This window comes from Vidua macroura, chromosome 1 (genome assembly GCF_024509145.1).
Source record: "Vidua macroura isolate BioBank_ID:100142 chromosome 1, ASM2450914v1, whole genome shotgun sequence".
NCBI lineage: Eukaryota > Metazoa > Chordata > Aves > Passeriformes > Viduidae > Vidua > Vidua macroura.
This window is the reverse complement of record NC_071571.1, coordinates 2420700-2447462: the sequence shown is the minus strand read 5'-3', so window position 1 is coordinate 2447462 and position 26763 is coordinate 2420700. Positions and strand designations below refer to the sequence as shown.

At 51.1% G+C, this 26763-nt stretch overlaps 3 protein-coding genes and 1 long non-coding RNA gene across 7 annotated transcripts; 3 read left to right on the top strand and 1 right to left on the bottom strand.

Moving 5' to 3' along the window:
* The first annotated feature begins 11 nt into the window (after positions 1-11).
* On the top strand, positions 12-1661 carry MRPL55 (mitochondrial ribosomal protein L55). Of its 2 annotated transcripts, XM_053990228.1 has the most exons (4): positions 12-54; positions 589-673; positions 1046-1211; positions 1472-1661. In XM_053990228.1, exons 2-4 carry the CDS (start codon positions 651-653, stop codon positions 1613-1615), a joined length of 333 nt encoding a protein of 110 aa, XP_053846203.1. In that variant the 5' UTR covers positions 12-54; positions 589-650; the 3' UTR covers positions 1616-1661. The 2 variants fall into 2 exon arrangements, with proteins under 2 accessions (XP_053846203.1, XP_053846195.1); XM_053990220.1 differs by lacking the exon at positions 12-54 and having other exon boundaries at positions 474-673.
* Positions 1662-1784: 123 nt separating this feature from the next.
* Positions 1785-5168, top strand: C1H1orf35 (chromosome 1 C1orf35 homolog). Of its 2 annotated transcripts, none has more exons than XM_053971207.1 (9): positions 1785-1804; positions 2690-2825; positions 2928-3081; positions 3161-3206; positions 3293-3375; positions 3467-3539; positions 3875-3954; positions 4220-4378; positions 4570-5168. In XM_053971207.1, exons 2-9 carry the CDS (start codon positions 2732-2734, stop codon positions 4814-4816), a joined length of 936 nt encoding a protein of 311 aa, XP_053827182.1. In that variant the 5' UTR covers positions 1785-1804; positions 2690-2731; the 3' UTR covers positions 4817-5168. The 2 variants fall into 2 exon arrangements, with proteins under 2 accessions (XP_053827182.1, XP_053827173.1); XM_053971198.1 differs by lacking the exon at positions 1785-1804 and adding an exon at positions 1857-2040.
* A 1690-nt stretch (positions 5169-6858) lies between these two features.
* Positions 6859-21255, bottom strand: ARF1 (ADP ribosylation factor 1). 2 transcript variants are annotated; one of them, XM_053971229.1, is made up of 5 exons: positions 21125-21255; positions 11409-11588; positions 10680-10790; positions 9994-10118; positions 6859-7043 (listed from the first exon to the last, which is right to left on the bottom strand). In XM_053971229.1, the coding sequence occupies exons 2-5, from the start codon at positions 11554-11556 to the stop codon at positions 7005-7007; spliced, it is 423 nt and encodes a 140-aa protein (XP_053827204.1). In that variant the 5' UTR covers positions 11557-11588; positions 21125-21255; the 3' UTR covers positions 6859-7004. The 2 variants fall into 2 exon arrangements, with proteins under 2 accessions (XP_053827204.1, XP_053827195.1); XM_053971220.1 differs by lacking the exon at positions 6859-7043 and adding an exon at positions 7410-9014 and having other exon boundaries at positions 21125-21252.
* A 1754-nt stretch (positions 21256-23009) lies between these two features.
* Positions 23010-26281, top strand: LOC128810856 (uncharacterized). The gene is made up of 3 exons (XR_008438160.1): positions 23010-23778; positions 23898-24275; positions 24543-26281. It is a non-coding gene; the product is annotated as an uncharacterized LOC128810856 (long non-coding RNA).
* Positions 26282-26763: the final 482 nt, after the last annotated feature.

Genomic DNA, 26763 nt, shown 5'->3' with positions numbered 1-26763 from the left:
CGCCGCGCGCCTGACGTCACCGCGGGGGCGGGGCCCTGCGGAGCGCGCGGTGACGTGAGTGCTGGGCGGCGGGACGGACCACGCGGAGGGACGGGCGGGGGGGGGGGGGGGACGGGGTGAGCGCGGCCGGGGCGGCTGGGGCTGAACCATGATTTTGGGGGGGCAGCCCCGGCAGGGCCGTGATGGGCGGGGGGAGTTGGGGGAGAACGGAGGGGGCAACGTGGGCTGAACCATGGCGGGGCGGAGGGGGGGGCGGCGGGAGTCATAGTGGGGTTGAACCATGCTTGGAGAGAGGAGGGGAGGGCTGAACCAAGCTGTGTGCGGGGGGGGGGGAAGGCATGATGGGGTTGAACCATGACGGGGAGAGGGGGGAGCTATCATGGAACTGACCCACGGCTGGGCGGGGGAGATGTGGTCGGGCTAAACCATTGCGGGAGTGGGGGGAGCCATAGCGGGGTGAACCATTGCGGGGGCGGGGGGAGCCGTTCCATGGCCGGAGCTGCCGTGGTGGGGCTGCGGGAGCTCCGCGGCGATGGCGACACGGCGGTGTCGCCCCGCGGCCACGCCAGGACCTTCCCTTGTGCCCAGGGCGTCCCCAGGCTGCGTCATCCGCTCCGTGCGCTGGACTCGCCCCTGCCAGCCGGGCTGAGATGGCGGCGAGCCGTGCGCTGAGGTGAGCGCGGAGTGCCCGTGACCCGGCGGGGCAGCGCCGGCCGTGCCGCTGCCAGCGGCCCTGCTGCAGCTGCTGTGACACCGGCCCTGCTGCAGCTGCTGTGACACCGGCCCCGGTGCAGCTGCTGTGACACCGGCTCTGCTGCAGCTGCTGTGACACCGGCCCCGGTGCAGCTGCTGTGACACCGGCCCCGGTGCAGCTGCTGTGACACCGGCCCCGGTGCAGCTGCTGTGACACCGGCCCCGGTGCAGCTGCTGTGACACCGGCCCCGGTGCAGCTGCTGTGACACCGGCCCTGCTGCAGCTGCTGTGACACCGGCCCCGGTGCAGCTGCTGTGACACCGGCCCCATGCCACCCTTCCCTCCCCGCCAGGGCCCTGCGCCTCCCGGCCGCGTCCTGCGCCCGCGGCAACTCCAACCGCGCCGCCGTCGGCCACCTGCACCGGCAGCTCTACGGCCGCCGCTACCCCGTGCTGCTGGTCAACACCGACGGCTCCACCGTCCGCCTGCGCTACAGCGAGCCCAAGAGGATCCTCATGGTACGGGCGCAGCGACGGGCCCGGGAGCCTGGGTGTCCCCAGGGCTCGCGTTGTGTCCCCCGGGGGTTCACGCCCTGTCCCCGGGCCCGATGCTGCGTCCTGGGAGCTCGCAGCGTGTCCCTGGGGGGGTCTCGCAGCGTGTCCCCGGGGGTCGTGCCTGGTCCCAGGGCTCCACGCCGTGTCCCTGGGGTCTCACACCGTGTGCCAAGGGTTTCGTGCCATGTCCCGGGGGTCTCACCCCGTGTCCCCCGTGTCCCCAGATGCCCCTGGACAGCAACACGCTGCCCGAAGCCGAGCGCAAGGCTCGTCTGCGCCGGCACTTCCCCAGCAAGCCTAAGGCCAAGGAGGAGGAAACCTTCGAGGGCATCGACCTGGACACCTACAAGAAGTTCTGGAAGAAGTGAAGCGCTATTTATGTATAAATCCATAAATAAAAATAATACACGAGTACAGCCGTGTGCCGGCGGTGCGGCTCCGCGGGGTTCCCCCCGCGCTGGGCGGCGCGGTGGTTCCGTCCGTCTCCCCCCCCCCCCCCCCCCCCGGCGGTGCCCGCGGTGGTAGCGGCGGGGCGCGCGCGCGCTCGGCGGCCGGAGGTGCGTGAGGGGAGCGGGTTTGGGATTTGGGGATTTGGGAATTTGGGGGCTCCGCGTGTGATCCTGCGGGTCCGGCACTCCCGGTCCTCGCCACTCCCCAACCCGGAGGGGCCCGGGCTGCAGGGAACCGCCCCGAGCCGCTTCCACACGCCTCGGGGACGGGCAAACTCTCACCTCCGGCCTTGCAGCTTCCCCCGGCCCTGAACCCCTTCCCAGACCCTGAAACTCTCCCCCAGGTAATGTCCCGCCCCGGGCCGTGCAGCCTCTTCTCGGGCTGTACAACCTCCCCTCCAGGCCGTGTAGTGCCTGCCGCCTCCAGGCCGTGACCCCCTCTTCCAGCTCTCTTCCCATCCAGGCTGTGAACCCCCTCCTAGACCCTGAAACCACCCCCCAGGCCGTGAACCCTCCCCTTTGGAGCCCAGAACCCCCATGCGGGCATTAAACTTCTCCATTAACCCTGCAGCCTCCTCCCAGACCCAGAGCCTTCCCACTTCTAGTCCTGAACTCTGCCCCCACAGGCTGCGGGTCCCCCCTCGCTCTGCAAGCAGACCCTGAAACCCCCAAGCTGTGACTGCCCCACTGCTTGAGGCTCTGAACCTCCCTCAGACTCTCAACCCCCCAAGGCCACGAACCCCCTTGGGGCTGCCCTGAGCCCCTCTCCTTACCCAGCAACCTCCCCCCAGGCTGGGACCCTCCCCAAGCCGTGCACCCCCTCCCACCTCCGCGTTATAAACCCCCTTTCCAGCCTGTAACACCCCCACAAAGGCCTTTGGTTACTCCACTGACCCCTGGGGGGCCAAATTTGCTTCCCTGCACCTTCAGGAGCCCCCCCAGAGTTGCATGGAGGATCGGAAGTGGGTAAAGCCAGGGCTGATCTCTTTGCAGGTCACCAGAATCCCCCGAATCTGCGGGGTGGGGTGCGGCGCCATGTTCGGCTCCTCCCGGGGCGGGGTCCGGGGGGGCCAGGACCAGTTCAGCTGGGAGGATGTCAAGACAGACAAACAGCGTGAGAATTACCTGGGTAAGGGCTGATCCCGCTCCAGTCCCACCCGCCCTGTCCCCCCTGCCACGGTTTTGGGGTGCGATGATGTTGAGTGGGCGGGGGGGTCATTGTTCCTCACAGGGAACTCCCTGATGGCGCCGGTGGGGCGGTGGCAGAAGGGCAAGGACCTGACCTGGTATGCCAAGGGCAAGAAGGACACGGGCCCCCCGTTATCCCGGGAGGAAGAGCTGGCTGCTGTCCGCCTGGCCGAGCAGGAGGCCATGATGGCAGCACTGTGAGTCCACACCCCACAAAAACCCCAAAACGCAGCAGGTGCGTGTCCCCGCACCTATCCCCTGTAATTGTTTTTACAGGGGCTACAAGAGCTTGAAGAGGCAGCCCACGGGCCTCAGCAAAGAGGTAACAGGGGCACCACAGGTCCCCCCAGTGTCCCCTGGGCTTTAATTTTGGGGACACACACAGGGCACTGTCCTCCCTCCCCACAGGACCTGGCTGAGGTGTGCAAGAGGGACGGCGCCGAGCGCGACGAGAAGGACGTGGATCGGGTGGTGGGTCTGGGCAGCTCCAGGTAAGGAGAGAGGGAAGGATCCCACACCAATTTCAGAACGATTTGTTTGATTTCAGTGTTTTTATGCTTTTTTTCTGTGGTCTCTCTGCAGTGGCAGCGCTGGCCGGGTGATGCTCTCCAAGGAAGACAGAGAGGCGGCCAAGATGGGGCTCTCGGTCTTCACGGTACGGTGCCAGTCACGTTGTCCTTGGAAGGTTCAAAAATAGATGGAAAAAGGCAAAAAGCAGTGCCCCTCACTTGGAATATTTTATTTAAAAAAACCACCTGGGTATTGTAGCACAGAGACCTGCAGGAGTTTCCTCTGTCCTGTTGGCACAGAGGTCATCTGTGGGGCTTTAATTTGGAAGCAGCACTTAAGGGTATTCTAATTTTTCCCCAAATGTAATTTAATTTTTTTTTCCAAGCTTAATTTTTAAAGGGAGAAAAACCCCTTTGTCTTGTAATTACAAGCTATGGGCTCATGGATTCACTCTGTATTTTTCCCCCTCTCCAACTCTAGCACCAGAAAGTCTCCAGCAGCCCAGAGACATCTGTCTCCAAGAAGAAGCAGGAAAAGGAGGAGAAGGTGGAGGAGGAACGGTGAGGATTTTTCCCACTTTGGTGGGAAAACACCAGAAATGCTCTGGCTTTTATGGGAAATATTTTACAAAATGTTTCCATGGCTCTGGTTGGCACTGGGCTTGTTTTGCATCTCTGTGAATCATCCCCAAAAGCCTCTGTGGGCTTCTCTTTGGCAAAGGAGGGATGTGGTGGGATGTGCCTGGAAAAAGGGATGGGGATGAGGTTTTGGAGCCAGAGGGATGCACAGTGCAGGGACTCTCATTGGTTGATCTCTTCCCTGCAGACCTGACAGCAGCAAAAAATCCAAAAAGGAGAAGAAGAAGGAGAAAAAGAACAAGAAAAAGAAGAAACATAAGAAGGAGAAGAAGAAGGACAAGGAGAAGCATTCCAGGAAGGATGCTGCCCCATCATCCTCCGATTCTTCCCCGGATCGGGATAAGAGGTAGCTGGGCTGGGATGGGGCATCATCAGTGGAAAACGAGAGGAAGGATTCAGGAGAGCCACGTGGTCATGGCTGGCATCAGGATGCTCCGTTGGCATCTCCTGGCTTTCCAAAATCCCTTTTTCACCCCCAGGATCACCTTGTTGGCGCTCCCACTGTGATCGCTGTCACTTCCCCCCCTGTCCCCGCAGGCACCACCGCAGGAAAGCGCAGCAGCGCTCGGAGGCGCCGCGGCACGGCAGCCGGCGGCGGCACGACACGGAATCCTCGGCCAGCAGCGGCGGCCGCGGCCGGAGCCCCGCCCGCCGGCGCAGCCGGAGCAGGGACGGCCGCGGCCGCCACCCATCCCCGCGGCGGAAGGGCAGGAAGAGGAGCAGGTCCCGCTCCCCCCCGGCCCGCGGGGCCCGGCAGCGCCACGACACCGACTCGGAGGACTGAGAGGGAGCCTGGGGCTGTTTCAGGGACATCTTCCATAGATTTATATTTTTTAAGGTGATTAAATTAAAAACGCCGCAGCCCCGCGGGTACCAGGGCTGTCTGGCAAAGGGCATTAAAGTGCCAGCGGCCCCTTCCCTGCCCGCCCAGGGGCAGCAGCAGCGGGTGTGGGGGACAGCAGGGCCTGGGCACCCTTCTCCTCGCTCCCTGAAATCCATCCAGGCAGGATTGAGCACGGAGCATGCTGTGGGTGAGGGCTGGTGCTGGGGTGGTTCTGGCTGTGGTGCTGAAAATGCTGTGGATACCTCGTGTGTATGGATAGAGACTTTGGAAGAGATTATTATTCTTATTATTATGGGTTTTTGTCTTCTTTCCCTGCCCTTGAGTGCTTGCCAGTGCAGTGGCTGAAGAGTTTCTTTCTTTAAAGGTTCCCTAAGTTCATCAACTGCATGGATGGGAGCTTAAAGCTCATCTAGCTGCACCTTCCCCTGGGCCAGGTCGCTCCAAGCCCTGTCCAACCTGGCCTTGGACACCTAAATAATTCCTCAACTTTTGAGGAGAAAGTGGATGGGACCAGGTGTCTTCCATAGGCTTTTGCCCTGGCCACATCCAGCCACCCCAGGGAGCAGCAAACCCCATTCCCACCCAGGACTGAAACCCTCAGCACACGATTATTTGTGTTCTTGGCACAGTGAAAGAAGGGAATTTTACACCAATCAATAGAAATATTGATCCGAATGGAAAGGGGGTGTCCCGAGCAGCTCCGGAGCATCGCTGCCAAGCACAAGGGCCTCATTTGTGTAATTAACGATGCAATTGAAGACAGGGAGGGTTTGTGTGTCTTGGTGGACAAAAGCCCAGTGGGACCGTGCTCAGGAGCTCACAAAGCCCTTCTGTCCCAGCGTGCTCGGCCCCAGCAGCGGGAGATGCTGCGGAGCCTTCGGTGATCCCCACCCCAGCGTGATTTTTGGGGCTGACAGCCCCTTGGCACGAGGGCTGCTCCTCGTGCTCTGAGCAGCTGCAGCTCCTGATCCATCCCAGGGATCCCCAGGGCACAGCTGGGGTGCCCCAAGCCCGAGCACTCACAGGCCAGGAGCTCTGCCCCTGCTGGTGCTCACCAGGCTGAGCTTGGGGTCACCACGGGATTTTGGGATCCAAACTGTGGCTGGAGCCTGCTGGGAACCTCCCAGAGCAGGACTGTGCCTAATGGGAACTGGGCAACAGGCTGAAAAGGGAGCACAGCAAGCAGAGAAAAAAACCCACAAAGCCCAGTGCTCCCATGTCCCATCTTCACTTCCCAAGCTTTGGGATGGATGCTGTGGCAGGGCCGGGATCTGCGCCCCCAGCTCCTCAGCAAAGGCAGAGGGTGTTGGTGTGCCCAGCACCATGGCAGAGGGGCCAGGCACTGCTGGCCCAGCTCCGTTCAGCTCTCCTGGGCTTTCTCCTGCTCTTCCCCGTTCCTGTTCCACACTCAAAACCAAGATCTGAGGAAATCAGTCTGACAAACACGGGAAGCCAAAACTGAGGGGGAGGGGGGTCAAGGAGCCCAGCCCCATCCCTGTCCCAGGGCTGCTCCCCACAAAGCCTCCCTGTCCAGCTGCTGCAAAGCTCCTGGGGCACTGGGCAGGATCCTTTGCCCTGGGCTTGAGCCACCTCCTGCCCAGCTGCTGGGTGGCCAAAATTCCAGGCCAAGAGCCTGGGACAGAACAAAGCCTGTGCTGCCCAGAGCAGAGGGAGAACACAGCTCCCACAGCTCTGATAACATCACCACATTCCCTGTTTTCCACAGCAAATTCTGTATGCAGAGGAACAGCATCCTAACCCAGCTGGCCCTTCAAGTTCAATTCCCTCCCAGAACAGGAAAAAAGGGCTGTCCTGCTCTATTAGGGATGCAAAGATCCTGATTCACAGCTTGGTGGATTTCTGACTCGCAGGTTTGTGATCCCAGTTTGCCCAGTGCTGTTTACCCTGTACTCCAGCCCCAGCCACAGTCCCTGTTCCCCACCCTGAGTCCCAGGTTTCCCCACAGGGAATTTGCTCTCTAACCTGCAGGACAGACCTTTCATGCTGCAGCTTTCCAGCCTGTGTAATGGGGGATCTGCTGCAGCTCCAGCCAGGAAAACAGCCGGGAGCTGGCAGGCAGCCTGAGCCTGGGGAGGAGAAGCTGCAGCTGACAGGGAAGGCAGGAGGATCACCCGGAGGAGGAGCTCTGTCCTGGATCCAGAGGGAACTGCAGAAAGGGAAAATGCAAAACAAAGCACTTAGGAAGGTGGAATTCCTATTTTTTCCCCCACAAAACTGCTAATTCACAGATCCTGTAATTAACTGGGATCAGCAGGAGGAACAACCTGTTGTGGGACGTGATGGGGCTACTCAAGAAGCTCAAGCTGTGTTGCCCTAGAGGCAACAAAGTGACTCCAGCAGAACCCAGCAAGCATCACCCACCATTTCAGCTGCAGGGTTCCAACCAGGAATGATACATTTCTTGGAAAATACAGGAGATATCCTCAAATTTTTGTGCAAATTGTGATGTGGCAAAAAGCTGCCTGGATTTGGATGCCCTGCACAGAGATGATACAAACCAACACGATACTAGTGCAAGTTTCATGAAACTTTTTATTCAACAAGTATTTAATTATGATTCTGCCAAGATGATCGAATGAACAGCAAGGCATAAAAAACATGAAATAGTTAAGAGATTTTATTCTAATAGCTTTAATTACAGTGCTTGTTTGTCGAAATGAAAACTGAAAACAAGTATACAAAACAGTTGATTACTAGTTGTGTATTGAAAGCAATAAAGGTTTCCACAACACTAAATAAACCAGTTCTGATAGTTCCTCGAGTTAAAGTTTAACAGCTCCAGCTTCTTCAGTGTTTATCAAAATACAAAAGAAAAGTAAAGAGGTCTTTTTTTTATTTTTCTGATGGCAAATCTGAACCTTGCAGTATGAGGGATGCCAAGGGTTTTCACACATATACAGATATGGGATTGTTCCAAAATGGGATTGAATACTTGTAGAGTGGAATGACTCTCCAAACTCTCATGCTTTTTGTTTTTTTTTTTCCCTAGACACTATACATAGATGTTTGGTGTTTTTCATGGCAATTCTTACGTTAAGTACAGTACTTTCTGCCTATAGAGCTTAGGACTGGGACAGGCTGTGCTTCCTGTGGAAAGGTTTTGCCTTCTGGAGTGGTTTACGCACAAGAAAAGTACAAAACACTTCTTGACAAATATGACAGGCTAAAAATGTCGACTTCTGGAAATGATTCAAGTTCAATGGAAACGAGAAATCTCACCTGAACCAAAAGTCAGATGTTTAGCATGAGTCTGAAAAGCTCATCTAAACCAGGCCCAGCAAATCTTTGAACGGTTGTGAACGAAGATGAGCACAGACTACGAGCTACAGAAAGAGCCAGAGATCTACTACTTATGATCTGTTCGTTAAGCAGATGAAGCTAATTGGGTGTCAGTCATTGCTTCACCCTTCCAAAAGAATCAAGAGTCACCACGTTAGAGCTGGAGCAGCAGAAGCGATGTCAAACGTTTGTGTGTTTTAAGTGTTTTTACTTTTCCTTGTCTATTTAAAAAAATACAGAATTCAGGTTAAAAACCAACCACCAAAATGGATCTCACAGATCTCACAACCCAACCAAGATCGAATCCAGCTCTACTGCACAAGGACCACTGGCAACCCTTACGTTATTAACCCACTGAATTCCCTTCCAGGTACTAAACAGTGACTCGATTCTTTACAATAAAAAAGCTGAGTAATATTGCATAGGAGTACCAGAAACTGCCTCATTGGAAACAAAAACTATTTACATTAAATAAGAAACCTAACTGTTTTCAGGCTTGTATTTGCCACATTTACAGCATGATGCAATATATACTGTGACAAAAAGAAATGAAAACAGCTTCCGGCACTCAATACCACAAAGTAGCACAGTTTGCCACATTAGAGTAAAGCGAAGGGCGAATAGGAGGAAATAAGAGGGAGGGGTGGAAAAAGAGGGAAGAGGAAGGTTTATGGTTTCATTTCTGGTTTCGGAGCTGATTGGACAACCAGTCCAGTCCTTCATAGAGACCGTCTCCACTAGTGGCACAGGTTGCCTGGATGTACCAGTTCCTGTGACGAAGAGAATGCAGTCCAAGTTTGTCTGTGATTTCTGCTGCATTCATGGCGTTCGGCAGGTCCTGAGGGAAGCAACAACAGTCATTCCCCACTCTTTCATCACCAGCTTTAAAGGCATTACAGGAAAGTTAAGAACTCTCAGAACTCCTCTTCCAGAAAAACCCAGTGGATTACCTTGATATTCAAGCTATTTCCCCAACACTGACAAAAGCCTCAAGAGTTTAACAAGCTAATCTAAATCAACATTATGGAATATTCCATAGGAAAGAGAGACAGCTGATGCCTGGAGCCAGTCATTCCCCCAGCACTGATACTGCTCACAATTCCAAGTCTGTTTCCACTCAGGAGTATCCTTTCTGTCACTGCAGGTATGACTTAAGATCAACTTTTATCACCCCATACTGCTCTGCTGGGCACAGCTTGTTTAGAGCCCACCTTTCCTGCTCCTGGACATGACTTATGGCACCTTCACCCTTCCCAGCTGAGGCTGTGCAATCAGTGGAGCAGGATGTTATTCCCTCTTTTACATTTCCTGGTCACATTTCAGGCCCTTGACATTTGGGGTTAAGCTGCTAAGACTTCCAAAAGCAATAAAAGGCAGAACTCTCAGCTAACTCTGAGGCCTGGGAGAGCCCAGCTCACAGATCAACACAAGCACATTAAAACTCCAGTGCTTCCACCAACACCAGCAGTGCCCTCAAACACCCTAAATGAGGAATTCAGGGAGGTTCTGCCATTCCAGCATTCCTTTCTGGAGGAAATTTGGGCAGGTGCTGTAACTGAGCTATGCCAACCTTAAAAATCAAACTGTTTTTCACTAAAACTGAAAAATCTCTTAGCCAAGACTGTTTAGAAGGATGCTCCTTTTAGATGAGAATTTAATCTATGGTTTTCTCCCTTCAGCATACCTAAATGGCCATTTACTCTGAGTTATCTACCATCACACTGAAAATATAAAAATCAAGGTCAAGATCTGGCACCCACAAGGACATTGGAAGTTTTCAATGGTTCTGACAGACAAGACACCTTTCTTGGGCATACCTGTTTGTTAGCAAACACTAATAAAACAGCATCTCTGAGCTCATCTTCTGCCAACATTCTCATAAGCTCTTCTCTGGCCTCGTTCACACGTTCCCTGTCATTGCTGTCAACCACAAAAATCAGACCTAGAAATAAGCAAACAAGAATAAACATAAACTTGAAGTCTCACGTCTGAGAGAAAGTCTGTTCTTGCTGAAAGTTGGTGAAAACCGGTGTTGGTTTGCATTTGTTTTTGCAACTTGGGTACTCTTTCTACAAAACCACTTGGCATTTTCCAGGGAGCAGCAGCTCCTGAAATGCTGCGACAAGACTCAAAGACACGCACATGAAAAAGGCCCAGCAGTGACAGAAGTGACAAACTCCCAGGTTCGTGGGGCTGCAGAGCTTTAAGTAAAGACTCTGCTTTGAAGTGAGGGCAGAGCTGTGATGCTGACAGAAGAAAAAACAAACTCCTGAAACTCGCTCTGAGTCAGAAGGACAAGGAAGACTGGTTTCTGGAATTCTTCCCATCCCTCTTTGAACCTGCAGTGGCTTAAGAGAAAAGCCAGCGCAGCACACAAACACACCCTTTTACAATAATAAATATTTCCACTCCCCTCCAAGAAACTTGCAAAATTAACTTAGTGAAGACAGTCAGAAAGCTCTCTTAGACTCTGGAACGCTGGGAATCAGGAGTGTGGACTCACCTTGTGTGTTCTGGAAGTAGTGGCGCCACAGTGGTCTGATCTTGTCCTGACCGCCCACGTCCCACACTGTGAAGCTGATGTTCTTGTATTCTACTGTTTCCACATTGAAACCTAAAAAAAGAGATTGTGGCACAAATCTCACTTAAACATAACATAACTGTTATATTTAGCAAGTCACACTCAGACTGTGATCATTTAGAAAAGTTCACTTAAAATTGGCATTACTCTAAACCAGCAGAATCCTGTGCTGAAGCTCTCGAAGCAAACACAGCTTGTCCTCCTCCCACCATCACCCCAATGAACAAATCTAATTGCTACCTGAGCAGCTACAAAAAACAATGCTGCCTTAAAAAAAAAAAAAAAAAACAAAAAACAACCCCCCCCCACCCAAACAAACAAAAGAACCCCCAACCTCCCCTGGTTTTAAGAACTGCAAATCTCAATACCCTCCAATAAAAAGAGGGAAAAAAAAAAGGTGAACCCTCTGCTACTCAGTCTGACTGAAACGATGCCAGCCTGGGAGACAAATTGCCTTTCTATGGCCCACAAAGGCTCATTCCACAAGTGACTGACAGAGGGAGAGGAGGAAGAAAAGAGTCACAATCTCCTCCCATGGCAGAATATTTGGCTTGCCACCTTTAGCAAGTGCTTGTTCTGACAGACAAATCACTTAAATCAGCTGAGACCCAAATCTCAAAGCCATCAGTTAGAGAAACATAAAACTCTTACCTATGGTAGGAATAGTAGTTACTATTTCACCAAGTTTAAGTTTGTACAAAATAGTTGTCTTTCCTGCAGCATCCAGGCCAACCATTAGAATACGCATTTCTTTTTTGCCAAAAAGGCCTTTGAAGAGGTTAGCAAAAATATTTCCCATGGTTGAGATATGTTCTCACTGGCCAGTGAAGTCTGGAGGAAAAAAGATCAGAGTATCACTCATGAGTTCCCAACAGTTGTGTTCTGACCATGACATAAAAAAAAAACACAAAAAAAAAGCAAAGTTAGAGATAATGTGAATCATTTATAGACACCCCAGCCACCACTGAACATTTTCCCCCCATTGAAGCAACACAAAGATGAACAGATGTGCCAAAACTCGGTGCTCATGAAATGACTCAGGCTTTAAGTGCTTGAAATGCTTCAAATATTATTTTACAGATTTTAGCATTAATTGCTGTCCTCAAACTTTTGCTTGCAAGATTCACGCAGCTGACCACTTCAGGTACTTTGCTCCCCATTGTTATGGGATAGTTTATCTGCAGAAAAGTGTCACCGTTAAAGAAACTTTTCCCAATTGACCTGCAGATAACAAGTTTTTGCTTAGCACAGCAATAGCTGGTCCTTCTTTTGGGAAGGAAGCTCTGAATACAGCTTGGATTTTCTCCTACTCAGAACAGTTTCCTTCCTCTCCATCCCCGAGGAAATGGTCTGTGAACAGCACATAAACAGAGCAGTTACTTTCATTAACAGTGGAGGGAGACCTTCTGTAGGAAGCAAATCCACATTTAATCAAAGTTTACTACGGAGAATTAACAGCCACATTAAAAGAGCACGTTCAGAGATGAGCACTTCCTTCACAGCCAACACTCCTGCCTGGGTGATTAAAGTGATTAGCGTCAGCAGGAGCTTCCTGTTTAGGAACTGCAGGAGCTGCCTCTGCACTCCAGCCTCACACACTTCCCCGTGCCCTTGGGACCTGACCCATCCCACCACAAACTCTTCCCCTTTCCAAACTTGCTCCTGCACACTTTACAGCAGGATTGAAATCCCCAGGAGAACTACTGCTGTGCTCATAGAAGGCATGGAAGAGCAGCCTGGGAGCTTCACAAACAAGTTACAGGGTGACAGGGACAATTCACACCCTCCCTGATGCTGGCCATAGAAGCTCTCAGGTGTCAGTTTAAAAAGAGATAGAGCCCAGCTGAAAATTCAAGTTTCAGACGAGATGTACAAACAGCCAATACATTCAAAGCGTGAATTTCCTGTAAACCAAACCAAATTTACAGCATAACATGAAGTTTGAATCATGTCTGGAAATGTTCTGTATTTCACAATGAAGCTGTACCTGAAGCAAAACTCTCCCTAGAAAGAGAATAGAAGATCTATACAGAATATCTATTCTATCTTTACAGGATATCTATTTAAGAGCATTAAAGCAAGATTTGGATTGACAAGCACACCACAACACAGTCTGTTCAGTGATGTCCTGGTCATGTCTGAATGCTGGCTTCCCCACTCTGCACTGGGAAAGGGCTCAGCAGTTCTGTCCTCTTCAGGAAGCTTTGCTGGATACAATTTTTAACCCGAAAGTTAAACTCTGTAACATTAACCACCTCACGTGTCTAAGCACCCCCAGCTCCACAGGGAAGTTCAGAGTCCACTCCAGAGCTCCTGAAGGACGTCAACCCCACACACCAACTCGCTGAAGCAACTCGAGTCAAAGATTTATTTATTTTATATGACTGAAGCTTTAAAACTGAACTCCTCTACAAACCAGACTGGGCAGCCTGGGGATTAAAACCAAAGGGAAGGTTTAAAAGCTCCATTATTCCACCATTTCCTTTTGTATTTCTGCAACACGACCATGGATATTTTCCACCCCCACTGGAACATATGAAGGCTATATAAACAGGAAGGTTAATTAGGAAGCAGAGAAAACAGTTTTGCTGCAGCCCCCATTTCTCCACAGCAGGAAATCCCCCATCCCAGCCCACAGCACAGCTCCCAGCAGCCTGGAGGGCAGGGAGGCTGTAAAGCTTCCCTTTGTCTGGCTGCTCATGCCACCTCTATCTCCTGCTTCATCTGGAAAGCAGCAGCCAGGGCTGAACTGTGACCTTTTACCAGAACTCACAGAAACTGACTGCAAGAACTTTCACAGCAAGACTACCTTGGAAGCCTGCACAAAGAATGCCTTTCTTTGGCTTGCACACGTTTAAAAGCACAATGGGTTATCAAAAGCTTGGACTGATTACATTAATCAGTAAAAAGAGCAGAATCCTATCATTTACATCCACGGCAGCTTTCCACACAGTGGAGAAGTGCTGAACAAGTTGCTTGTACTTGGCACTAGCAGCAGTGAATCCCGTTAGATCCTTGTTTTCCTGGCAGCTATTTCCAGGTCAAGCCTGCCCTTTGCCATTGAAGCTGCTTTTATACCACCCATCCTCCCTATTTTTACTTTTTTGTAAAGATTAAGAAGTTAAGATCCATTTGAGCACTTGGTTTCCATTTCCCCTCTTGTTCTCTTCCACGTCCCTCCTATCCAAACCGAGTCTGTAACTTTATTTGGTACTTCAGGGTAGGTGGCATTACAAAAAGTCACATTTATTTTTATAGTTTACAGCCCACTCCTGCAAGAAGAGTGTGTTTACAAGTTGACTAAAAAGTATCTGCATCCTTGCTGTCTAAAAGCAGAAAAAAACCCAGGAGAGATCCATCTGCAGAACTCCCACAAACTGTTTTGGTTCCCATCAGGGTTTTGCTGGATGGGGCTGGGACAGGGTCCCTGTGTTCCCCACGGCTGGGACCATCCCCTGAGCAGAAGTTCCTCACGTTCATCTCTTCCCACGGGAAGGAACTGACACTCCATGGGTTGTACTGCCCACTCCTCTCCCTGCACTGCCACAGGAACTGCCTGGGTTAATACAGCTCAGCTGAGGGATCACGGGACTGCTCCCTCTGCACTCCGGGACTCAGCTTTAAGTCCCATCCCAGCCCATTACTTGCACCATGAGAAGGTGCACGGCTTGAAAAGCCTTCAATCTCCTCGTATATTAAGCAAAAAAAAAAAAAAAAACCCCAAACAAACAAACAAACAAACAAAAAAAACCTTCTCTTTCAGGCATTATCACCCCTTGCAATGCATATCCTGACTCACCAGTATCTGACCTGTATTCCTTACTGAAGTTTAACTTCTTCCTTCCCTCCACCCGAATGTTGTCAGTAATTGCTACACGGATCGTTTTAGGAGCACAAGTTGGATAAAATTCCTGAAAACATAAAAGACTGCAGCTCGTGAGCTGCTTGTAGTGCTTGAGCACATCTTCAAAAGAGGGATCCATCAGGCTAAGTGGGAAGATTTGAGTATGAAAGGGAACGATTTGAATAAACAGCAGACTGTTTTCGCAGAACTCCGTGTGTGTTTTCCCTCAGCACAACTCCAGCTTCTGGAAACGGCAGCTCAGCACCCCTGAGCAGACCCAGATCACCCCAGCACTGAAGTGTCCGTCTGTCTGTCCCTGCCCATAGAAGTCCTACAGCACTTTAACACACTGCACTCCACCTGAGCGGCACCAAAAACCCGTCAGGCAGGTTCGCCTAAGACACAATGTGCCATTAGCAGGCAGCAGCGCTGACGTTCAATGGGGAAGTTGCAGTTTCGTTTCATGAAACAAAAGAATTTTCAGCCGCCTGTTTTCTAGTAAGCGATACATTCAGATAAGCCATTAGGAGAACAGACAGCCTTTTGCAGAGAGGCTCGGAGTGAGGAGTTAAAAATGAATGAGTGTCTGCAACAGCAGCAGCCCGGTGGTTGTTAAAGTGATATGGCCCATGAGGAAGAAGCAGAATCTGCTTTTATTAATTGTAGGTGGTTAGAATAAGAGCTCTGAGGAATATCTCAAGGCCAAAGAGCACTAAACACTCCATCACGCTGCAGAAGTTTATATTTAAACGTACGTTAATGCCTTTGAACATCATTTCATTCGGGCTGCTTATCATGAGAAGTCCGATCTGCTGCTTGACCTCCAAACTCCGTGGGTGAGCTTGGTGAAGAACCCCACGGGTGTCTGACCAGAAGGGTGTGCAGGCCATCAAAGAGAGCAAAACACACCTTGAAATTCCCACAGAACCTCAGTTTCACACCTCTGCAAAAGTTCTTTTTGGCCACACAGAGATTAAACTTCCCTGAGACAGGAACTGCATTTAATTTAGGTTTACACCTTTTCTTTAAACATACCAGAGACAAAATGAGAGGCCGAGGCAGAGGATGCCATATGCATTACTGACTCAAACTATAGTGCAGTATAGAAATTCATTTATTTCACTTCTATAGACCAGCACTTACCACATGAGGCTCCCACAGTGAATAAATAAGGCTCCAGACTTTGCAAGTGTTAAAATCAAGCTTGCTGGGCCTGTAATTTTGGCAATCTGAAAATCCCAGCAGCCATGAATATGGCAGGGGGTTGGAACCGGCAGAGCTTCAAGGTCTCTTCCAACCCAAACCATTCTAGGATTTTATGGTTCTGATAACATCAGTCAAGGAAAGTTCAAGCCTCTGTCCCTCCCCTACCCAGCAAGCTGGGACAGAGTTTCAGAGGGCATTTGCTGTCTCTGGGATATTTGCTGTTCCTCTCCTGTTTAAATGCCCATTGATAAACACCAATGACACGCTGAGCTACACAGCTACAATCAGACAAAATATTAAACACAGGTAAAACCCCCAACAGCTGCAGCTTTACCAAAAAGCTCCTTCCTGCACCTTGTTCCATTTGCTTGGGCACCTTGGCAAAGTAAAACTGGCCTGTTTACAAAGGCAGTGGATTCACTACCAAAATTCTATCTCCATTTAAAGGAAAATCTACTTGGTATTGGCCTAAGCTTTAGCTCCATGTCTACAACAATTAGAAAACCCCCAAATCCATAATTCCTAACCAGGTATGAACATACTGGTTCTATCAGTCACAGGGGAACAAAAATGGATCAATTTGTTGCTTACCAGAAATATTGATTTGAAATTCAGCCAGTTAACACTAATTGGCCTGGACCACTCTTTCTCATTTACAGCATTCTAGAATGTTTTAAATTAAATTATCAAGAGAAGCAAAATATTCACGCAAGAGATCACCAAACCAATGTGCAAGTAAGAGGTGAGAATGCATTTTTTAAAAAACCCATGCAACTCCAACAGCTGTTACTGGTGTAACGAGCAAGAACAACTGGCAAATAATTTAAAGTGCAAATCCAACCCGACAGCAGCTTGTTATTAACAATATAAAGTGTGATTTAAAGGAGAATGTGAGAAGAGATCCAACAAGAATAGAACAGTGCTAAAATTCAGGATTAATCTACAGCCCCAGTGTTTCACACCCCCACTCAGCAGGGAACAGTACTGATGTGTTCTCTTGAACTTGAAATAATTTCTTTACAGATTAAAGTGTTCTGTTACAGCAAATTTTGGAAACACCTCTTTATATATAGCCAGGGTGGCCCAATACTATTCCAGTACAGTTGCATTCAACTATTTTTAGAAACTGTTTACTGCCCTTCCACATCTGCTAACCTGAGAGATGACAATTTATCAACTCAAACCCTTTAACTCTGGGGCCTTAACACTGAAATTTGGCTCAGATAATTTTGATTTGAGCTCCTTCAGACCATATCAGTATCAGTAGGCATGGATTACGTGTAACATGTGAGAGCAGCCAACAAGCAGGCCGGGTCCTTTGTTCACCAGGTGATTCATTATCCTGCACAAACAGCACTGTAATAAAGGCCATGGCAACAACATCCTCCCAGAGCTCTTCATTAATATTAGTCCTAACTCTTTTATCATTTTAATCATTAGACCCAGAGGAGTATTAGCAGTGGAGATCAACACTGAGCACAGGCACCATTCCCCCCCAGTTCACACTGGGGGTGCTTCTGCCAAGCCTGGCATGGAAAAGGTGTCCTGGAGCATCATAACCTGGTTATTTGAGGGAAAAGGCAGCAGCACTGAAATCAAGTCAAAGATACAGAACTGTTGGATTTGGCCACCAAAGGCTTGCAGGGCTCAACTAAAAAGGGCTCCAAAAGCACTGTGCATGTCCAAGGCAGATGGAGGACAAGCCAAGCACAGGTGAGGCTCCAGGTGAGAGGAAATCTCCTTGTCCAGCACCTTTCTTTACCCCAAGGAGGTTGAACACCCCCTGTCTACACATCCTACCCAGACAGGACATTTCCCACATGCTGGAACATTCTCTTGAGAGCACTGGGCTTGGAGTGGCAGAAAACAGAAAATAGTTTCACTTACAAGAGCAAAACAAGGACAAAAGAGAGAAAATTTTCTTTGGGGTCATGCCTATTTCTCAGACATGAGAACAAGTCACTCCTAAAATAACAGCCAGAATAAAAAAGAGTCAGTATCAAAGAGAGTGGGTTGCTTGACTTGATATACAAACCCCAAATCAGAATTATTCCCTTATTCTCACCTTCAAGCAGGGAAAGCAAAGTGCTGCTGTTTCACAACAGAACCTCCAACTGTTTTAAAGATTTATCCACTTGAGAGCACACAAACCAACCCAGAGGAGAAACAGGTGAGTTTCCTCACCCTTTCACCCAGTGCAATTATTCCAACAGGGAGAGCAGCCCAGCAGGGCCCTCCAGCACTTGCAGACATGTTTGTAGCAGAGAAAAAGCAGTGGCATCAAACCACCCCCAAAAACTTTCCTTTCAGAGAACCCCTTTATCCATAAGGCTGTGTTCCTATTTTATTCCATTATAAACCCCATGAATAAAAGCAAAATAAAAACAAGTACGTGGTCTGAAAAATACCTTATTTAAAGGATAGGCTGACAGGTGAAAAGCACAGAGGGAGCTGCATCCATGCACCCCCTGCTCAGGAAATATTGTGGTGCCAATAATGCAGTTGTGAACCCCAAGAATGGCCTGTGGCTTTTTGCTCACCAGCTCAGCACTGGGTACACTGGTGTGAGAACTGGGGGCTACAAAGAATTTCTTTTCAGATAAGCAGTGCACAGTTGGGGTGGGTTTTTTTTTTTGTTTTTGAGGCTGAATTGTTCCTGAGCTCAAAATCTTCAATTTTAAGCCAAATATCCTGTTATTCATTCCTGGGAACTGGGCACTAAGTCAACATTTACACTCCTAGTAGAAATGGCAAGAACTCACACGAGAGCTCCATCCAGCAATGAAATTGGCATTTGGTTTGGGGGAAATGTCAAGGCAGAGCCTCTGAGTTGTGAGGTAGAGGAGCAGTGGCTGAACAAGAGCTGTGTTAGACACGAGGGTTTTATTAGAACTGAAACATCAGCAGAAGCTCCACCACAGCCCCTCCGATGTTTGCATGTGTTAAAAATAAGGAATAAAATCGGATACTCGCAAGCAGAAAGAAAAAAAAATGCTGAATTACACAGAAAAAACAGCTGCTGTAGTAGGAAGCTGATTCTGAACTTCTTTACTCATCAGTTAAAGAAAGGGAATGGCTGAGGATGGCGCCGGCTCTAACACAAGCTTGTAGCATTCCAGGAGCAGAACTTCCAAGAGATTTCTAAAAAAAGAATCAGAACTATTCCTTTTCAGATAAAGTTAGCTCACATTCACCAAATTTATCCACTGTAAAGCAAGCTGGATGCTTGGGAAGGGCTGTTGAAATCCGTAAGAATTGTTGCTTGAAAGCCAATCTTTAAAAAGAAGAGGTTGTTTTAGAAACGAAAGCCTCTGGGATGTGTAAAGGTGGTTCTTTAAATTTCACCATTGCCATTTCAGCTGGAATCCTGGGTTCTGAGCTTTTCCTCCTTCCACCGATTCATGCCATCAATGCCTTGCTTAGCTGATAATTATCTGCAGAAATGCTCCTGCTCGAAGCAGCTGGAGCACAGCACAGTTTGGTGAATTCCCAGGAGCAGAATCCAGCCCCGACTCCCACACACGCTCGAAAAGCTGTGCCTGGTCCTCCCCCCACTTGGTCAGCATGACTAACACTCACAGGGAACTCTGTGCACAGCTCCTGCCAGGCCCTTCCACATTCCAGCTATTTCACAACCAAGGAAATGCTCCGAGAAACCGATCTGAGGCCCTCGGACCGTTTACACCGAGGGGTTTGTCTTTCAGCAGGATTTACATGACAAACACAAAGCTGTTCTGAGGGGAGGGCGGCTCTGCTTGAGCCATTTTAATTCCTGATGCTCCATCACAGGAAGCACCGACAAACTTGGCAAAGCTGTGGAGTTGGAGCTGCAGAGGTTCAATCGAGGTGAGTTTCCTCACCCTTTCACCCAGTGCAATTATTCCAACAGGGAGAGCAGCCCAGCAGGGCCCTCCAGCACTTGCAGACATGTTTGTAGCAGAGAAAAATCAGTGGCATCAAACCACCCCCAAAAACTTTCCTTTCAGAGAACCCCTTTATCCGTAAGGCTGTGTTCCTATTTTATTCCATTATAAACCCCATGAATAAAAGCAAAACAGCAATCCTCCACTCCAGCCACACTTCCTTTTTTTTTTTTGCCCCCTAGAAGCGCTCTAAATCAGCAGCAAAAATAGCAATAAAGATTGCTGAATGACCTTGGAAAAATCCACTTTGCCTCGGCTTCTCCGCCTGGAAAATAAGGTCAATGGAATACCCTGCAAAGGGGTGCTGCGTGCCTCGCAAGACAGAGCTCAAAGTATTAAATAAATACTTGGAATTTTAGCTATTGACAAAGCTACAATTTCAACACCAGACCTCTGGTCGCGACTCTAATCAACCTGTGGAATTTGCTTTGGCAGGAGCAGAGCGGCAAAGCCACAAGGTCAATGTCAAACACGACAACATTTGGGGCAGTTTCATGGCCCGGCAGAGTTTTGGTCTCGCTGCGCTGGGGCAGAGCCGGGCTATCACTTCATCACACCGAGCTTTATCAGCCCCGAAGTATCACGTTCGCCCCGCACGATGGAGTATTTTCAGACAGAATATAATATCCTCCCACCGGGAGCTGCTCCGCCAAGGAAAGCTGATCTCCCACACCACCAAAACCAAGGCGATGGACGGCAAACAAGAGTTGTTTGCTCCACGATAAAGCCCAACTCCTCTGCCCAGCAAAAAAAAAAAAAAAAAAAAAAAACAACAAAAAAACACCAACTCAGCAGCCAAGGGCTTAGGGAGAAACAACCTCTGCCCCACGAGCTTCATCCCAGCCTCGCTTCCCCCACCCCACGAGGGTTTTCGGGGGGAGAGGAGAAGGAGGAAATGCCTCTCCCTCCTCGGAGCCGTCCGCGGGCGGGGCAGAGGCCGGAACGAGCGAGTTTGGGGAAGGGAGGACAAACCCATCCCGTCTAATCCCATCGCTAGAGGGAGCGGAGCGGGGCCTTGTGCAGCTGCTGGCGAGCTGGAGCGATTCCCCTTTCCCAGCCCTGCCTGTCCCACCCCATCCCACCCGCAAGCGGGGAAGCGAAAGGCCCGAACCCCCCCACCCGCCCCAAAGACGTGGAGCGGGGGGACGGATGGAGCAGCGCCGCTCCCGGAGGCCTCTGGTTCTGTGGGGGAAAAGGAATAAGTGGGGATAAGATGGAGTGAGAAGGAATTAAAAGGAACGAGAAGGAAAGAACAGCCCGGCCCCGCTGCCTCAGCGCCCGCCGCGCCTCAGCGCCAAGGCCGCGGGATGCGGGCGGGGGCGCGGCGCGGCGGGGCGGACGGGGGGAAAAAAAAGGCTCGAAGGGAGGGAAGAAGAAGGTGTCGGCAAACCCACCGGCGTCGTCGGGAGGCGCGGGCCGTGGGTCTGGCTGCGCTCGGAGGGTCCCGCTCGGAGCCCGCTCGCCCCGGCCGCGATCCGCCCTGAAGCACAAGATGGCGGCGCGATGCGGCCACGTCAGTGCCCGCCCCGCGCGAGGCACCACGGGGAAGCGAGGAGGGAGCGGGGGGCGTGGCCTGCGCCGGGGGGCGTGGCCAAGGCGGGCTGCCGCAGGGCCGGTGTGCGCGGGGGGCGTGGCGTAGAGGCGCAGTGGGCGTGGCTAGAACGGGAGTGACAGCTCTGTACGGCCAGGGGCGTGGCCTGGAATGAGTGGGCGTGGCCACGCAGGGAGCAGCTGCACCTGGTCGGCGTGGGCCAACACTCAGGCCACGCCCACTCCGCAGCGTGACCGGCCCGATCCCCCGGGACTGCGGGAATGGGATGGGATTGATGGGATGGGATGGAATCCATGGGATGGGATCCATGGGATGGGATGGGATGGGATCCATGGGATGGGATCCATGGGATGGGATGGGATGGGATCCATGGGATGGGATGGGATGGGATTCATGGGATGGGATGGGATGGGATCCATGGGACGAGATGGGATGGGATGGGATCCATGGGATGAGATGGGATGGGATGGGATCCATGGGATGGGATCCATGGGACGAGATGGGATGGGATGGGATCCATGGGATGGGATGGGATGGGATCCATGGGATGGGATGGGATGGGATGGGATGGGGTGGGATTGATGGGATGGGATGGGATGGGATCCATGGGATGAGATCCATGGGATGGGATGGGATGGGGTGGGATTGATGGGATGGGATGGGATGGGATCCATGGGATGAGATCCATGGGATGGGATGGGATGGGATGGGATGGGATGGGATGGGATCCATGGGATGGGATCCATGGGATGGGATGGGATCCATGGGATGTGATGGGATGGGATGGGATCCATGGGATGGGATGGGATGGGATGGGATGGGATGGGATGGGATCCATGGGATGGGGCTCGTGGGGACCATGCCTGCCCTTCCTGCACAGCTCCCCTTTCACTGCACTCTGCCCTCCCCTTTCCGTGCACCATTCTCCTGTTCCCGCTTCCCTTCACCGTTCTTTTCCCCCTTCCCTGCCCCGTTCCCCTTTCCCTGCACCATTCCTCCCCTTTCCCTGCACCATTCTCCTTTTCCTGCTCTGTTCCCACTTCCCTGCACCCTTCCTTTCCCTGTAGCGTTCCTTCACCTTCTCTGCACCATTCCTTCCCTCTTCCCTGCCCTGTTTCCCCCTTCCTTTCATCATTCCCCCTTTCCCTGCAGCGTTCCCCTTTCCCTGCTCTGTTCCCACTTCCCTTCACGGTTCTTTCCCCGTTCCCTGCACCTCTCACCATTCCCCTTTCCCTGCACCATTCCCCCTTTCCCTGCACCATTCCCCCTTTCCCTACACCATTCCCCCCTTTCCCTGCACCATTCCCCTTTCCCTGCACCATTCCCTTTTCCTTGCACCATTCCCCTTTCCCTGCACCATTCCCTTTTCCCTACACCATTCCCCCTTTCCCTGCACCATTCCCTTTCCCTACACCATTCCCCCTTTCCCTGCACCATTCCCTTTTCCCTGCACCATTCCCTTTTCCCTGCACCATTCCCCCTTTTCCCTGCACCATTTCCCCTTTTCCCTGCACCATTCCCCTTTCCCTGCACCATTCCCCCTTTTCCCTACACCATTCCCCCTTTTCCCTGCACCATTCCCCTTTCCCTGCACCATTCCCTTTTCCCTGCACCATTCCCATTTCCCTTTTCCCTGCACCATTCCCCCTTTTCCTGCATCATTCCCCCCTTTCCCTGCACCATTCCCCCCTTTCCCTGCACCATTCCCCTTTTCCCTGCACCATTCCCTTTTCCCTGCACCATTCCCCCTTTTCCCTGCACCATTCCCCCTTTTCCTGCACCATTCCCCCCTTTCCCTGCACCATTCCCCTTTTCCCTGCACCATTCCCCTTTCCCTGCACCATTCCCAAAGCAGCCAGCGATCCTCTCTGAGCTCTCACACCCCTGGCTGCTGCTCCAGCCTCTCTGTGCCTCAGTTTCCCCCGCACAGGGAAAAATTCCTTTAATTTTTTTTTTTTTTTTTTTACCTCAGCAATTAATTTTCCTTATTTAAACTAGTATTACTTCGTTTTACCTCACACAGCACAGAGGGAACAGGTCAGCACAGCAGGATCTTAACTCCACGTGGAAAGAGAATAACGCACATGGTTCCAAAGCTCAAGAGGCCGGTGTAGAAACAGCTGTACACAAAAAACTCAGGCTTATCTCCTTTCTGTTTTGGGTTAACTTTGAGATAAATCGAGGTCGTGTGCTGTCCCAGGCTAAATACTAAATACTTTGTTGACGAGAAGTTCTGAAACACAGCAGGATGCCACCAAAACTGCTTATTCCCAGATTTCCCCCTGATGCTCATAGGAAATGAGTACCTCGAAGACCTCCATCCCATCCCCTGTCAAACAGGGTTGAAATCACCCAGCATTACACAGAGAAGGCAGACAGGCAGATGGGCGTGAGCCCAAAAGCTTCTTTTCCTAAAAAAAAAAAAAAACTGGGTCACACGCAGAAGAAATGGCAGCAACAGGGCTGAGAAGTGCCAGGAGGGAGCCTGGGCAGGAGGTAAGATCATCCCTGTGCTTCTTCCAGGGAGGCACCACCCCCGTGCAGAGCAGGTTTAAATTAGTATTATTATTATTTTGCTTAAGAAATCCCCTGAATTGCATCAAATCTCCCCCCAGAGGGTCACTCAGCAGCAGCAGCACTGATGGGCTAAGAAAGTGACGGCAAGGACACGCTGAAAAAATCAAATGAATCCTGTTTTCCTGCGCTGTGGAAGCTGAGCTGGCTGAAATGGGGGGGGGTTGCAGGAAGAGGAGAACTGTTCCAGGGGACAGATTGTCACCCAGGCACGGACAGCTCCCACTGGGATCACAGATGTCCCTGTCCCCTCGGTGCAGCCCTGCCTTTGTGACCTGTTCGGGACACAGCAGCCTCCAGGACCCGGCTTAAGAGAGACCGAGTTGAACCGAAGATACCAAGTGAGATTTCAGGAGAATAAAGGAGACTTTGCACTTGCTCAGGGGAGGATCTGCCTCTGTCCTCGCTGGATATTTTGGGTGAGCCCTGGGGCAGGAGCTGAGCTGGGTGGCTCTGTGGGATAGGAGGAAGCTGCTTCCAAGTCAACAGCAAAAAACCCGAATTTCTCCCCATCCCCAAATCCCCTCCTGGCCACAGCTGAGCTGAGCAGCCCTTCTTTCACAGCCCTGTCCCCATGCCCAGGCAGTGAACCAGATCAGGGCTGCTCTGAGTTAAAAATAACCCTTCTCTCCTTTTCTTTTCTCTTCTTTTTATTTTTTTTCCCTTTTGCTTTATTTTTAACCCAGAGCAACTCCTCATTTTATCTCCCTCAGGGGAGAAGATGCTCAACCCCAGCACCCCACCGGGGTGAAAATCCAGCTGCAGAGCAAGTCAGAGGAGGTTATCTCGTTATTATCATCCATGGCACATCACCAGGGAGATCTGATTTCATTATTATCATCCTCTGGAGACCTGAGGGGACGCTGAGCTCGAGGTCTCGTCCCTCTGATTCATTCCTGTGATGCAGCTGGAACCCTTTGCCCTGTGACTCACAGCATTTGTGGAAAGAAGAAAGAGGCCTCAGTTTCTTTTTCAGCTGAGGGAGCAGAAGTGCCCCTTTGCTTCCTCCATCCTAAGCAAAACTCCTGTGGGAGAAGGACAAAACAGGGAGGGATCTCTCGGGGGCAGCTCAGCTCGTTTTCTGGGTGCTCCTGGGGTTCCAGAAAACCCCCTGGCTTTTCCTGGATGGCCCCTTTGGAGCTGGAGACTTTTCCTCCCTGCTGGGAGCCTCTGATGACAAATCTGCAGCTGAAATACACCCTGTTCTCACTGCCCTTTTGGATTTAAAAAAAAAAAAAAAAATAGAAGTGTTTGTGCAAGGCGATTTCTGAGGTTATAAAAATATCACCCGGAGTCTCAAAGCGCTTCCCAAGCCCTGCTTCTCCTTCTGCATCTTCCCCGAGGGAAAAACACCACAGGCTGGATTTGCTCTTGCTTCAGGGTCCCCCAAAATAATCTTTTCTCCCAAGTGTGGGCAAGTTGTCTTTATTGAGAAGATTCTTGATGAAAATATTTGGTATAACGGGGTTGTGGAGACCCCTGAGCAGGCGGCAGCGATGTCCAACCATCAAATCCCTCCTGGTGGTGAATGGAAAAGAAATTTTGGGGTGGACACCCACCCCAAAAGGGTGGAAGGGGCTGAAGGACGCGGGGGGCCCATCACTGCTCTGATTTCTGCTGCCCTGGAGCTCCTGGCTGCTGTCAGGTTGAGGATTTCTCACCTCTGAGTCTCTCACCTGGAGGTGAGAATTGCAATTACGCACAGGAGCTGAGAAATTACACCACCCTCCACCCCTCCAGCAATTTGCTATGTTGCCTACCAAAAATAGCCGTGATTCCTGGGATTTGTGGTCCTGGGGTCACCTCTAGATGGGCTTGGGCTGTTGAAAAGATGACAGATCTAATGTTGCTGCTCATGTTTCACCATCCTGGAAGAGAAAGGAAGGTGGAAAGAGGAGAAAAGCAAGAAAAACTCTACACAGTTGCATGGAGAGGCAGAAAAATGAAGAATATTCACAGGCACAGCTTTTATTTTGCTGTGGTTTCTCCTCTCAGAGCTGATTTAGGTGGCAGAAGGATCCACTCAGCTGGAGCACCTTTGAGAGCCCCTCACCTGTGGCACTGAGGGCTGCAGAGCAGGGGGAGCAGATCAGCTCCGTGCTCCCAACACCGACCCCCAGGGATGTTGGGAAAATTGCCTCAGCTCTCTCGGCCTCATTTTTTCCCCTCCTTCTCTTGGAAGCAGCTGCACTTCATGACTCGGTGGCGTGCAGGGTGACCTGGCAGTGAGGAGATGTTTAACCTCAGCACTGCTGACTGCTGGCACCTCAGGAGGAAGCTGCAGCAGCAGTGGGGTGATGCCTCAGGTTTGAGCTTTTATATTTTCAGATTCTCTGCTGCTTTAGTGTGTGGGTCTGAGCTTCACATCAGGGGATGGTGAGCTCTGTGCACAGAGCAGGGAGACAAAACAATTCCTGCTCCAGCTGGGCACCAAGGACAAAAGATCCAAATCTCAGGCCCAAGAGCACAAACAGCGTGGGCTGGAGAGAGAAAAACAAGCAGGATGGGAGTGCATGGGCTAAAGCTGGAATGGGACAATGAACTGCAAGGTGCAAATGGAGCAGAGCTGATCCCAGTGAGAGCCCCCGGGAGCGCTCGTGCATTTTGGGACCATTTTGGTTCCTCTTGGGTGCAGCCCTAGCTGGGCTCTGGTGCTGCCCAAGGTGGATCCATGGAGGAGATCCTTTGAATAAATCCCTGCTTTATTCTTTAGCTCTGTCCAGTCCCTGTTCCAGGTCAGCCTGCACAAGGGATCAGGGTGATGGTGATGCCCTGTTTGGGCAGCCTTGGTGGTGCCTTTTGGTACCCAGGGAAGGTGGCTTGGGCAGGAAAAGTTGATTTCTTGTGCCATCATAGAATCACAGAATGGGTTGGGTTGGAAGGAACTTTAAATATTCCCCATTCCAC